We start from the raw sequence: 14,973 nt of genomic DNA on the forward strand, positions 1-14,973 counted from the left end.
GGTCAGTAAAGGAAGAGTCTCATGCTGGTTTGAGGTTTATTTTCCAAACTAATTCATACAAACTACTCTCCCACCTTATATAGCGAAGGCTTTCCCCATAACTTGACTGTATAATCTTTGGAGACGAGACATTTGGGAAGAACTCAGTGTGTGTGACTGTATGGAACAAGCGCCGTCACATGTCCAGAAACTGACTTCTCCCGTAAAAACGTTCCCACCACATCCAGGTGTCCGCCAGTCGTCTGGTCCGGCCTTTGCTCACGAATGTCTGGGACGTCTCAGGCCTTCCCCGGCTTTGTAGTCTGCAGCCTGAACCTCCTTCTGTCTTTGTAGTCGCCAAGCGGAACTTTCTTTTGGCAGCCAGCGTGTTAGAGGGGACAAGGTGATTTATGGCGCAGAGGGCAGCATGGGTGAGCCTCCATTTTCTTTCAGCTGGTTCTGGATGTTGTTATGGCGTCCGCTCAGAGTCTATTAGTGCTGGAGAGTTGGAGTCGGGGTCCAGGATTAGCGATCAAAAGAGTGGAGGGGGGTAAAGGCTTGGGGGGGTAACACTAGCCCGGCCTGCCCAGGTGGTGGGGTTGAAAAGAGACTCTCCATCTGGGGTGTGGATGGGTCGAACATGGGCCGCATGTGTGTGTTGGCTCCCAACATGGTGTGTGTGTGTGTGTGTGTGTGTGTGTGAGACTGACTTTTATGAGGCATACACTTCGTGGTGAACTCCGTCTAGTTGGATTTGAACCGTAACCGATTGGTTTTCAGGCTCAGGGAGGCGACCCCCTGACCTGTTTTTACAACATCTGCAACCCGGACTTTTCCTCAACCGCATTTTAACTTCACGTTACTCCTGTGCCACCCAGTTCATAAAAAACATGGGGGGGTTGGGACTGTTCTTTGATAAATATATATATATATATATATATATATATATATATATATATATATATATATATGTATGCCTTCTAGGGCGTCCTGGGTACACATTAGTCAGTGCAGTCTATCGATCAGGTTTACTGGTGTCCAGATTTCAGTTTCATTCACAACATGAACTTTTATTGTGAACAACAAAGCATTAAATGTACATTGTGAGACTTTGAACATCAAGTTTTAAACTGACAAAGACAAGAAGTCAATAAAGAGTAAACACAAAACTCTATTATTGCATGTTCAAGTGTCACTGGGTTTTAAACAGATTAAAATAAATAATAAATAATGTTTCTATGGAAGATGTGTGGAATTAAATTAGTTTGTTATATCTGACAACTCATGCTACTGCACTAAATAGAAATAGCTTATATTGAAAGATTTCACATTTTAATTAATTAAAATGTCATCTTACAAAAAATGACAAAATCACAGTCACAGTATTTTTTTTAATCAATAAATACTTTTATTGTCTTATAGTTCTACCGCAGATCTTCTTCTTTTCTTTACATTACAGGGTTTTTGCCTGGCGTGACACCGACGGTGGTCTCACACGTGGGTGGTCTCATCTTCAGCCTCTGTGTCATGTGGCCGAGACGTCTGGGCTTCAGGGAGGTTGTTGCACTGCAGGTAGCAGAAAACCACTTGGACCTGAAACACACACGCAGGACTTTGTTAAGCATCATCTGACCGCTACGCTGAGGATGAGCTTCTCTGGAAAGACTTTTCAATCCCTCACTTTGACGAAATAAAAACCCAAGTTGAAGGTTTTAATTTCAGAAAGGTTATTATCTGTAAATAGTTCATCTAGTTTGTCTAATAGATATATAGACAGACAGATAGATGTATACTTTGTCACAGTAGCAGCAACTTACATAGAAGACACAAAAAAAGACACACAAAAATATCAGGAATGCAAAATACTCAATATATACAACAAAACAGCAGAGCGTTAATTTAGGAAATTAAACAGTAAAGAAAGTGCAAAAATGCAAGTATGTGCAGTGTGTATGAAGTGTATATAAGTATGTACAGTGTGTATGAAGTGTATATAAGTATGTACAGTGTGTATGAAGTGTATATAAGTATGTACAGTGTGTATGAAGTGTATATAAGTATGTACAGTGTGTATGAAGTGTATATAAGTATGTACAGTGTGTATGAAGTGTATATAAGTATGTACAGTGTGTATATAAGTATGTGCAGTGTGTATGAAGTGTATATAAGTATGTGCAGTGTGTATGAAGTGTATATAAGTATGTACAGTGTGTATGAAGTGTATATAAGTATGTACAGTGTATATGAAGTGTATATAAGTATGTGCAGTGTGTATGAAGTGTATATAAGTATGTACAGTGTATATGAAGTGTATATAAGTATGTACAGTGTGTATGAAGTGTATATAAGTATGTGCAGTGTGTATGAAGTGTATATAAGTATGTACAGTGTGTATGAAGTGTATATAAGTATGTACAGTGTGTATATAAGTATGTGCAGTGTGTATGAAGTGTATATAAGTATGTGCAGTGTGTATGAAGTGTATATAAGTATGTACAGTGTGTATATAAGTATGTGCAGTGTGTATGAAGTGTATATAAGTATGTGCAGTGTGTATGAAGTGTATATAAGTATGTGCAGTGTGTATGAAGTGTATATAAGTATGTACAGTGTATATGAAGTGTATATAAGTATGTACAGTGTGTATGAAGTGTATATAAGTATGTACAGTGTATATGAAGTGTATATAAGTATGTACAGTGTGTATGAAGTGTATATAAGTATGTACAGTGTGTATATAAGTATGTGCAGTGTGTATGAAGTGTATATAAGTATGTACAGTGTGTATATAAGTATGTACAGTGTGTATGAAGTGTATATAAGTATGTGCAGTGTGTATGAAGTGTATATAAGTATGTACAGTGTGTATGAAGTGTATATAAGTATGTACAGTGTATATGAAGTGTATATAAGTATGTGCAGTGTGTATGAAGTGTATATAAGTATGTACAGTGTATATGAAGTGTATATAAGTATGTACAGTGTGTATGAAGTGTATATAAGTATGTGCAGTGTGTATGAAGTGTATATAAGTATGTACAGTGTGTATGAAGTGTATATAAGTATGTACAGTGTGTATATAAGTATGTGCAGTGTGTATGAAGTGTATATAAGTATGTGCAGTGTGTATGAAGTGTATATAAGTATGTACAGTGTGTATATAAGTATGTGCAGTGTGTATGAAGTGTATATAAGTATGTGCAGTGTGTATGAAGTGTATATAAGTATGTGCAGTGTGTATGAAGTGTATATAAGTATGTACAGTGTATATGAAGTGTATATAAGTATGTACAGTGTGTATGAAGTGTATATAAGTATGTACAGTGTATATGAAGTGTATATAAGTATGTACAGTGTGTATGAAGTGTATATAAGTATGTGCAGTGTGTATGAAGTGTATATAAGTATGTACAGTGGGTATATAAGTATGTACAGTGTGTATGAAGTGTATATAAGTATGTACAGTGTGTATATAAGTATGTACAGTACAGTGTGTATATAAGTATGTACAGTGTGTATGAAGTGTATATAAGTATGTACAGTGTGTATATAAGTATGTACAGTGTGTATATAAGTATGTACAGTACAGTGTGTATATAAGTATGTACAGTGTGTATTAAGTGTATATAAGTATGTACAGTGTGTATATAAGTATGTACAGTACAGTGTGTATATAAGTATGTACAGTGTGTATGAAGTGTATATAAGTATGTACAGTGTGTATGAAGTGTATATAAGTATGTACAGTGTGTATGAAGTGTATATAAGTATGTACAGTGTGTATGAAGTGTATATAAGTATGTACAGTACAGTGTGTATATAAGTATGTACAGTACAGTGTGTATATAAGTATGTACAGTGTGTATGAAGTGTATATAAGTATGTACAGTGTGTATATAAGTATGTACAGTACAGTGTGTATATAAGTATGTACAGTGTGTATGAAGTGTATATAAGTATGTACAGTGTGTATATAAGTATGTACAGTACAGTGTGTATATAAGTATGTACAGTGTGTATGAAGTGTATATAAGTATGTACAGAGACTAACTAAACAACAAAGCGGTGCAAGGGCTGTTGAAGCTCGAGCTACCTTTGATGACCGTTGTTGAGACCTTTATTTATGTAAATTTGGGGGATTTAGCAACCTGAAGGAGTTTATAATTAGAGACTAATTGTTAGATATATCATAAACAAACTAGTATATTTTTTTATTCGTATGCATCTAATTTAGAATACCTTTTGATCAACAAAAGACGGTTCTGTATTTCCTTACAATGTTTGTTTTTTCCTTCCGGTGTGCAAAAGGCTTATAAATGGCCATTAAATGTGCGAGTGTAAAACTAACATTATGATTTAAAAAAATGTAAATGAAACATCAAAAATGATGTTTGTTTTAAATAGAGAAAAATGTCGACAACACAACAAGAAAATAAATGCAACTGTTTAGAAAGCAAATACTGTATTTTGGCAGAAATAATAATATAATGTTGCAAAGCCAAACATCAGTCATCCTCTCTATTCATTCCCACCTGCACCACCACCTCCTTGGAGATATCCATGGTGGGGCCGAGTCCAACCACAGGGAGGCGTAAGAGGCTCGGACCGAACACCGTGGCCAAGTTCATCAGAGACATCCGGTTGACGTCTTGCTTCTTTGAGACTCTGGAGAAAGATTACATAATAATAATCAAATGAAAGAAATATGAGGTCCAATGCAGGCAGCAAAGTGTGTAGTACTTCAGTGGGAATAGAGGTAGAGTCTATCTCTCTCTCATCAGTTTCCTTCTAATTGATGGCAGACCGTTGGAGGTGGTGCAGCAGGTACAGGAAGGTGTGGCGGTTGGGCTCAGGACAGGACTGCAGCAGGGACAACATGGACGCCAGCCGGAGGTTCATGTCCTGGACTTCTACAGGGGAGAGAAACACAACATTTTAAATAAAAAGGGGAGAGTTATTTTATCGACATGTCATTTTAGAGCCCAAGAAACTGGAAAACTGTAACCTAAATAAAAAAAAGACATGGATGTGAGGAATTATATTACTGGCAGATTTCAGGACGCAGAGATTTGTGTAATTGGTTTAAAAAAACAAAAAAATGTAAGCGTCCTGTATATTGTAAATTATCTATGAATTACAACAAATGGTCTCTGAAAATAATAAAATATGCTCTTAATTTATTTACTAAAACAGTTGAAAAGGTGAAACCTAAAATGTGTAAAATAGCCTCAAATGTATACAACCTAATAAAGAATAAACACCTGTTTAATCCCTCCAGGTTGCGTTGGAGGACATGTTTTCCGTGGCGTGTCTTACCCTGTGTCCGGGCCAGGCTCTGAAAGATGTTGGTGGGCAAAAGAGGCTCGGGCAGCTCTCTGAAGTACAGTTTGAGAACACCAGCGGCGACGTTCACCTCAGCACTTCTCAGCCGGGTCACGGCTTCACGCAGATCTGAGCGGGGCAGATGGTGGTGATCAAAATACACTTCCTTTCTTATCAGCACAAGAAGAAGAAAAAACGCCTTGTCATAGTTCTGTAAAGCAGCAGCTGACAACGGTTTTTTTTACAGTGGGGATACGAGAAATTCTGCATGCATAACAGACATAAGGCAGCTCAAAATGGTGGTCATCTTTCAGCGGGAGGCAGCAGAATGTTTCAACACTATATGCAACAATCGCTCTACGGATGGAAACATTGGTCAGCCTGCCACTTCGATCCAGAAGGAATTATATCTCAACCACTGTCATGCCATGACATTTGATTCAGACATGCATGGTCCCCAGAGGATGAATCCTGATGACTTTGTTAACATTTCTGATGTTGAGTCAAATGAGATAACTCGACAACCTTTGCATGGATTTCAGTGAAATTTGGGATGAATTGCAAAGATGAAACTCTGATCCTTCATCCGGCGCCATCACGAGTTCAACATTCCTGTTTGCTCAATACTTTGGTTTATGACAAAATACCCGAAAACGAATGATATTCCTATCAGCCTCAGTTGAACTTTTGACCCACTCACCCAGTGTCAAGTCTACAAAAACAAGTCAAAACCTTGGCTAAACAAAACTCAACAGCACAGCACATGCCGACAGGAAGCTTTCAGTGTTTCTCTCTTACTGCTGTTGAACGCCGCCTTGAGCGAGCCGATGTCGCTGGTGCTTCCTGAAACCCTGTAGATGCCCACCTCGTCCATGCCTCTCCTCTCCACCTCCTCCACGCAGCAGCGCACCACATGTGGGACGAGCACTCCCTCCTGCCTGATATGAAAGTACATTGTGTATTATATATATATAGATCTGTAATTTCAGATTCCACTCTTGCCACACTTCCGCTTCTCTTCAGGCCAACTGCCCCACACGACAAACCGCCTCACTTCTTTAAAGTAGTGGCACAATTCAAGAGTCTAGACTGAACTGCAGCTTTCAGTTTCCAGCCTTTCAGCAGGGACTTACTGAGCCAGCGTCTCAAGCGGGACACAGAAGACGGGTTTCTGTTGAGCTGCAGCACTCGGCGGGTCAAGCGGGTGGGGGCAGTACTTCAGGGAGAGAGTCACCTCCACCTGGCCGAGGTGGAGAGTCTGTCTCCTCCATCGCCTAGTCAGGGTTTTAGAGTCCAACTGATAAGACAAAATATTAGAAAACCGACATGACAGCAGGTGTTCAGAAAAAAACACAATGATTTGTATTATGAATTTAAAAATAAAATGCTTTGAATGTGAATCTAGAGAAAATAAATATCCAGGGCTGTTTCCTCCCCTCCTGACCTCTACTTTGCAGTTAATACACACATGCCACATGCTTACATTGATGAATTATCATGGAGCCCTAGCAGGTAAAACAATCCAGGACACAACTCATTTACGCCAAATTCCCGCTACACATTTTTGATATCGTTAAAGCAGCATTAACACATGTTTTGGACACTTTTTAGCAGTCTGGCTCTTTTGCAACTAAATGCTTTTGTTCGTGAGCTAGTCGCTAACTTTATGTGTTAGCCGTTTGGTGTTTTGCAGGCGGCATGAAGTAAGTTTATATGGGGTTGTTTTTTTGTTTGCTGAAAATAACTTGAAACATTCATGAGTGTTGATAGTGAACCCCAAAAAAGTAAAGTGATCGGCCGCAAAACCAAAACAATGAGCTGAAAGATGCTAAAGTAAAGTATTGTAGCGCTGTGGGGAAACTGCCGGTGATGATTCTGTTCAGCTTTTCAACAAGTCGCCTTTCACATTCGTCATTTTACACATTTTGTGACGCAAAAATATGCTTTAATAACGGTAGATGTAAATTACATTTGTCGTTCCATGCTTTGTGTGTTTGCTGCCTGGCTTTAAAGCAAAACAAAACTTCAGAATGATAATAAATCTGAAGCTCAGTTGGTCTTCATACCTCGACAGATGCTTTGCCCAGGACAGAATCGCGCTGTCCCGACTGACTCACACACAGCAGCCTCAGCTCCCGGGCCCCGTCCACCTGGAAACACAGCTCCTGTTGGACAGAAGGATCGTGGCGTTAACGCCGACAACGACAGCAGTGTCCTGAAGCTACAACAGGAGCATTCACGTCTTATTTAAAGTCTTTTGATCCTGGCTACCAGTTGGATTTAGTGCAGATTTTTACTGCCACTGATCATGTTTAAAGCGCAGCATGGTCCGGTCACAGTGCCGACGTTTTAATCCTCCTGAAGCCTCACATCACGTCGGATGCTGTCTAGACATGAAGAAGCCATATACTCTGTCTGACAAGTCATCTGCCTTTCATATCAGTTTGGCTCTCTGTTATTTCACGTTCAGGGCCAATTTGCGTACAATTATTTACTGACCTGGTCCCAGTGTGGGTTGAGGCTGTGGACTGATGAGTGTGTTTGAGCTTGTTTATCGTAGAACTCGTAGCCATCCACCTCCACACACACATACGCAGCTGAAAGAAAAGGGAAGTGACCACTCATTCATTCAGATATCAACCGTTATCTTCATTTCTATATTTATGATTAATTGCACTAATAAGTTATTTAATGTCATTTAAAACAAATTCAAATCACATGTTAAACATACGGGCTGGTTGCTGCAAGCCGCAGGCAGAGTGGACGGCCACGCTCAGAGTCCCACACAAAGACTTCTCGTCCTCTACTGGTGAGAGACAAAGACATCCTGAGGCTCACTGGATTTAATCGTCCTGAACAAAAGTGAAACTGAGCAAGATGAGAAAGACAAAGACGGTTTTGTACGCAGGCATTAAAAGTTCAAAAGTCCACAGAGTCCCTGTATTGTATTTCAGATACCGGGTGTGACTGTGTGGTGAGGAAAAGAGGAAAAAGAGGCGGTTGCTAGAGAGATGGTGGTTGTACCAGCGTGTGTGCTGTGCAGCGGTGGCTGCTGGGTCATCCTTAGTTTCACACATGCACTGGTGAGGGTGAGCAGGTCTGGAGGGACAGTTTCCACGTCTGAGAAACAACACACAGGAAACAAAGGCACCAATCAGGAGAAAAAAAACACTTAAATAGGCTCGTTTGTAGTGATAGTGCTTCTATTTATTTTTGACAGTTAAAAGACTAAAATCTAGTTGAGGTAGTTGGCGTAGCAGAAGGTTCCACTTTCATTGATCCTATTTTCTATGCAATTATATGTTCAACTTGTTCTAGCTATTCTTTCAATATAAATTATGCCAAACAAAAACCTTTTAATGCAGACTGCAGATCTGTTTGGCAGATCAACCTTCTCTATATCAGAGCAACATGCTTTTGGAGCTCAGGTTCACATTTTATAAGGGAGCACTGCAGCTTTACTGAATTTAAATCCATCAAATCAAACCAAGCATGTACCCATTAATAAACGCAAACATTTGATGTGTCTTAATGTTGTAAAATCTTGTTGTTGTGTCTTAATGTTGTTGTTGTTGTTGTATTGGGAGAATGTACTGTCTTCTTAACCTCAGTGTGTGAAGGGAAGACTCATATCTCACACGGACATGATGTAAATGTGACCTTTAAAGGAAGGTGTTTGGGTCCACAATAATCTAGCTATTTAAGTGCATCTAGTAATTGTACTCCTGGCCTCCTGATTGGTCGAAAGCTGTGAACTTACTGTCTTTGGTGAGTTTGTCAATGACTTCTCTCCATTCTTCAAGCTCAGACAGGGAGGAGAGGAGGAGGCTGTGACTCTGCAGTGATGCGAAGCAGATCGTTTTCACTTTTGTCGTTTAGCAATTATTCAAAAACATATATTCAAAACAGCAACAGGGTGTGTATGTGTATGTGTGTACCTTGCCACTCGGGCTGTGCAGCTCCAGTGTGTAAACAGGGGAGTGTGTGAACAGCATCAGCTCCATTTGCTCCAGTTTCTTCCTGCTACGAGCCGCCAAAGCCACGCCCCTGGAGGCCCCGTTCTTTACGAAAACACATTTTCACATTTCACTCGTCTGTTTAAAAAACACCCGTTCACAAACTCTCTCTGCACTTGTCACACAAACATACTGCGTGTTGCCGTAGCTGCTGCCGGAGGAGGTGCATCTTGGTTCTTATGGTGTGTAAGCGAAGGTGTGCGTCCGGCGGCCGTTCCTGGTCCGCAACCCAGCGAAGTTTGAGACTGGCAAGAGGCAGATACCAGCAGAACCTGTACTGATCCGGCTTCCTGGAAGAACACATGCAGTGTTTTTACTGCTGCGTCGCTTAAAGTGTAGACCCCGTTCCCCGCTGCTTTCTCTCGCTGCACTGACCCTTTGGATGCAGGTTTGTTTCTTGTGCACAGCAGGAGGTCGGTGTAAAGGAAGAGGTGACGCAGGCTGCGCTCCCCATCGCTCACGTCCACCACAAAGCCGTCACGCATCAGCTGACGCCTCTGAGTGACACAAACACAGCATGTTCTGGAGTGTGCAGCTTTTCCATGTATACATCTTGGTGAGGTTTTATTTGCGAGCCTCACCATGCCGCGGCTGAGCGTGACCTCTCGTTTGCATTGGGAACTCTCGTTGACACCAGACAGGAAGCTGCGGGACAATCTCAGAGCTTCCTGTAAGAAGCTGTGATCTTCGTGCTCCTGTGGCGTCGTCTTCAGGAGGTCCTACGAGATCACAGAGAGGTCGATAAGATACAACTCCTGGGTCCTGGGACTGAGCTCCAAGTACAGTCCACAAGAAGTCATCAAATTGTTGATGCAAATGCAAAATAAAGATGATCAGAGAATAACAGGAGACGCTATAGAGGTTCAAGAATTGATTAATTATCTCACGTGCAGCACTAGTGTGGTCTTGGTTACTCTGTCCAAAGGCTTGTACAGTAGAGCTGCGAAAACAAAGACAACAATCAGACGCTGTCAACCAACAAGTTGTCAAAAGACAAATTAAGATGATGTACCTTCAAATGTGTATTTGGTCTGAGTTTTGATTGAGCCGTTACTAGGCATCATGCTCTGGAGAGATAAAGGGAGACTGGTTGGGTTAACCTTGCACACAGCTCGTTACAGTAGTTGTTCCCTCTGGACGTGAAGAGTTTGTGGTACCTGAGCCAGGGTTCGGAAGCGAGGGTGTGAGAGCGTGCACCTGCGAACAACTTCAACGGCTTCCTCATAGTTTCTAATGAAACCCCCGTACAGACCAATCTGGTTCACCTGTGACGGCAGAAACGCAGATGGATGACTGGAGGGAGGGGCTGGATGGGGAGGAGCAGCATCCAAAATTTGGTGATTACCAGAATTATTTTCATTTTTTTATTTCTATTTCTTTCCCAAACACGATGTCTGCCATGTAACAATTTCAACATCTATTAAAATGTAATAGTAATACTAGGCAACCTGGGTTAGCTGGTTTTTTTTATTGTGCAATCTTGTGAATCACAAAGCTACAAATAGACACATATGACCAAGGGGGGAAAGTGTCAAAAGAAAGTAAAACTTAGTCAATCTTTTTCACATTAGAAATGGTGACACAGTTGTAACTTATGACATTTTTAATTGCTGCACTGCATTCCAGTAGAAGCTGGAACCAAACATGTGAATGTTATTAGTTACATTTTTCCCTGTTGAGACAAGTACAACATGTCTGCTGTGAAAGTGCAAGATTCCTGTTAGCATGAATTTTCCAGAAAGCAACAGTTTTATGTATTCTGTGTATAAAACACTGACAGTTTGCGCGAAGTTTATCTTGCAATTTGTTTTTCATATTTTTTGTTGAAGTTCTTTTTTTTGGGACACAGCAAACAGTTCAAATCCCTTCTCCTCCTCTTTCTAGACAAACTAGAGAAGTTACCATTTTCAGGAACAGGTCTCCCACCACCAGGCCAAAGCCTGTGTAGTTCATCTCTCCGTCCTTCACAGGACCGGGCTCAGTCAGCCGGGCCTTCAGGCCAGAATAGAAGCTGTGGTGCATGTCTCTGATCTCAGGCACCTGGTAGAAAACAGTCTGGACCTGTCGACTGGACAGAACTGGCTGGGAGGTCCCGGCTGAGGCGCGCAGAGCCTTCATGGGCTGCAGGGAAAAGAAGTTTGAAGATCTTGAGCAGCGCAAGCAGAGAGGCTAAAATGAGAACAAGCCGAGTGTGTCGAAGATTAGAGAAGTAGGCAGCGGTGAAGTGAGAATGTGTGAACAAACAGTTCACAACCCCCAGAGCTTCACTTGTAAGTGTGTCAGCAGCCTCTCCACCCTCAAACCGCTGCTGAGTAACAGCGAGCATGCACAAACAATACATACCCAGACTGCTGAGCGACAACAGCACACCGACAAAACACCAACTTTCTGAACCATTTTCCCTCTTTTGTGCGAGTGTGAAATGAATCGGTGTTTAAGAATGCAGAAACGGGGGGTTTCTGTTGTTGTAAATAGCAGAGAGAAAAGCAAAAGAACACTCCTTAGGTCACCAGCACGTCCTGCCTTGCAACCCTCATAGATTTGACATACATTTTAAATACATTTCAGCAAAGCTTTGCTCTCATAATTACTCCTTCATAAAAAGGAGTAGTGTATGCATATTCACTCTGATACATTCATTGATACATCTTTTATATCTGTTCAGTTAATATGAAGCTACAGCTTAGCTTAGCGTAACGACTTTGGGGAAAGCTAGCCTCTTTGTTTCAACTTAAACTGGCATTAGCTGTATTGTTGCTGTATTCGTTGACCGCAACCAGTTGCCAGGCGAGACAAATTGTCCTTTTTTGCATGGATTAAACAAACAAGGTTTAGCTTGTTCATTTGTGAGCTTTACAGGTGCATGTGCATGGATTTTTGATAGCTTTGGACGGCTGTAGCCTGTACAATGCTAAGCTCAGCTAACCTGCTGCTAGCTGTAGCTTCCATTAAGTGGTATCATCAATCTTCTGAGAAGAAAAAGGGGGAACCTCATCTATGATGGAGAACAAACAAACCATTTGTGGTTGAACAAGGAAGCTGAACAACAAAGACATTTGATGTTCTGCATATGATCTTGTGTGTGACACACGAACCATAAGCATGTGACTGCTGCTCCTACGTAGATACAGTAAACACACACAAACACACAGACCTCCTTTACATGGATGTAAAGGTGCTGATTCTACGTTAGGCCACAGGATTTAAAGAAAACCATGTGGTGACAGCAGAGCAACAAAGAGGAAGTTTAAATTATATCATCAGGGGTTTTCCGCTGATTTTGCAATATGGAGTAGCCCAGAGATTAACGTGAGTTGAAGTTCTAATGCTAAAATGAGGAAACTTATTTTCATTTCCGTGCGTGTATGTTACCGTCAGCAGAGTCTCCAGCTCTCTGAGATAAACCTCCTCACTCTCCAGGATGCCCTTCAGGAGCACCAGCCTCCTCGCCAACATTTCCGTCGGGCTGCATAGCGTCTGCAATCACAGACATACAAGCATTACACCAAAGTCAGTCCCAAAATCAGGGTCCAGACAAGTCAGTGACACTGCCAATGCTGCAATAGTTGACTTTTGAAACAGCCGTGACGAGATTCACAAGGCAAACTATCTAAACGATGAAGATGTCTTTGAATCAGATCAACACTGATGAGTGTCATGTCATCACCCTCAGAATGCATTTTGCTGTGAATTACCTTTTGGCAGACAAAAGGATTTTGCTCGTGCGCAGACCATATAACATATAACACATAACACATAACACTTTAAACTTCTGTATTTTGCCACCTTTGGTTACTTTTCAACATACTGGGGTCACAAAAAAACAAGGAAGCAAAGTCAATGTCAACAGCAAACAAGGGTTACACTTTTGTATTCAGTTTTGTTTCCTGTCTTTTTCGTAAAGCCTTTTCTGATAGAATAAAGGTCTATGACTGCATGTATGTGTTTTTGTACTATGTCGGATTCTTCCAAATTCACAAATGTAGGTCAGTCAAGGTTAGCCAATAGATGAGAGAACTTAAAAATACTAAATATGACGTATAACTCGAGGACCTGCTAGTAGCTTCTTATAAAAGTGCATCATATAGTATCTCTGTTTTACAACCGCTATGCCTATCATAAAAATAAAAACAACTCATCTGTAAAGTGAAGGAATGCAAACTCACAGGGGTGTCTGGGAAGTCTAAGCTCTCAGGGAGGAGAGGAGAGAGCAAACAGGACACCGCCTCCTCCTGGAACACGTCCTCCTCCAGAACTTCAGTCTCTGCTTCAAACACAACTGACACACAAGCACACACAATGCGTAACATGTAGTAGTACTAGTAGTAGTAGTCGTAGTAGTATGTGTTGTGTTCCCGTATCTGCTTCCCCCTTTCTACATGAATATTCCTAAATGCACAATAAGTTAGATAATCTTTGACTGAAGTGGTTTAAAAAATATCACAACTTTAGAGTAGATTCCGATGCATTTTCCACAGACAAAATTAGTAAAAAACTGCACTTTTCAGATTGGATTCTCTCCATTTTTTCTCTCTAGAAGAGAACTTATAAAGCTTTGACGATGAACCACTTTTCTACACATGACAAACACATGTGTCCGTCCCTCACCTGGGCTGTGCTGGGACTCCAGATAGCGCACAGCCTCCTGGTAGACGTCCATCAGGGCTCGGATGTCCTCCTCTCACGATGCGGGCTGAGCTCTGGAGCCGCAGCATGAGAACACGCTCAAGAACAAAACGTCCTCTTTCTTTAACGGGTGCTCAAAAGAGGAAAATACAGCTTCCGTTCTGTCCGGGAAACACCGATAATGAGAACTGACACCTGCTGTTTTATCCAGTGGTTGCACTTCACTTCCTGTAAATGAGCCGATGTCAGCATCCTGGTTGCAAAGGATTTACTATCAAATCTTCACAACTGCATATTCCTTCATCAGTAATTTAAATTATGATGTTTTTTTCAACTTTAACTAGTTGCTATATTACTGTAACATATGTTTTATTCTAACCACCGCCTGCAGGGTGTAGTTTTTACTTGCCATGATCACTTTACAAGTCATAAACATGTGCATATATCTAGCAATACAAATGTAAAGCATATCCAAATGGTATATAGTCTTACAGTAGAGTAACAATCAGTCTCAGTGATACAACTGAACAGGATCTACTGCATATTAACAGCTAATGCATCACACAAAGATAAGTCAATATAAAAAGTACATAGCATTGCATGTAACCCCATAATCATCTAGTTATTTAAACAAAGACGATACTTGGGAAACATAAATATTATGTGGCGGCATATTCCTGCATGAGTGTGTCCATTAAACATGAATTAGTTTCAATGTTTGGAGCTAAGAGCCGCTTTTCAAAGCCCAACACTGCCCTCTGCAGTAAAGCAGATGTGATCACGGCTCTGTTTGTGCTCCCTGCGCTCTTGTGTTTTAGTCTCATTAGTTGTTGTTAACACAGTTAACACCATTTTTCTCTCCGCTCTTGCTTTTTATTCTCACTGGACTCACGTGACAAATGCAACAGCGGCCCTCAGGCGCTCATTTGTCTCCCGTTGGGGTGTTTAAGTTAAAGGCAGTGCCACTGCTGGCTGTGGTGTCATGACGCCACATCGGACGCACGTGCTGACACTCTTTTTTAGAGCAAAA

General features: G+C 41.1%; 1 protein-coding gene across 1 annotated transcript; it reads right to left on the bottom strand.

Annotated features, from left to right (window-relative positions):
- Positions 1-1,462: 1,462 nt before the first annotated feature.
- Positions 1,463-13,977, bottom strand: LOC306733911 (active breakpoint cluster region-related protein; the record flags this gene model as incomplete). Its single annotated transcript, XM_079215222.1, has 22 exons — positions 1,463-1,572; positions 4,512-4,644; positions 4,784-4,889; positions 5,296-5,430; positions 6,100-6,239; positions 6,435-6,598; positions 7,368-7,466; positions 7,801-7,898; positions 8,033-8,107; positions 8,326-8,421; positions 9,062-9,137; positions 9,240-9,348; positions 9,434-9,603; positions 9,689-9,814; positions 9,899-10,036; positions 10,205-10,257; positions 10,330-10,384; positions 10,475-10,582; positions 11,220-11,438; positions 12,690-12,794; positions 13,484-13,596; positions 13,926-13,977. The coding sequence occupies 22 exons, from the start codon at positions 13,975-13,977 to the stop codon at positions 1,471-1,473; spliced, it is 2,472 nt and encodes an 823-aa protein (XP_079071348.1). The 3' UTR covers positions 1,463-1,470.
- Between the last annotated feature and the right edge of the window lie 996 nt (positions 13,978-14,973).

This window comes from Taurulus bubalis (genome assembly GCF_910589615.1).
Source record: "Taurulus bubalis genome assembly, chromosome: 3".
Lineage (NCBI taxonomy): Eukaryota > Metazoa > Chordata > Actinopteri > Perciformes > Cottidae > Taurulus > Taurulus bubalis.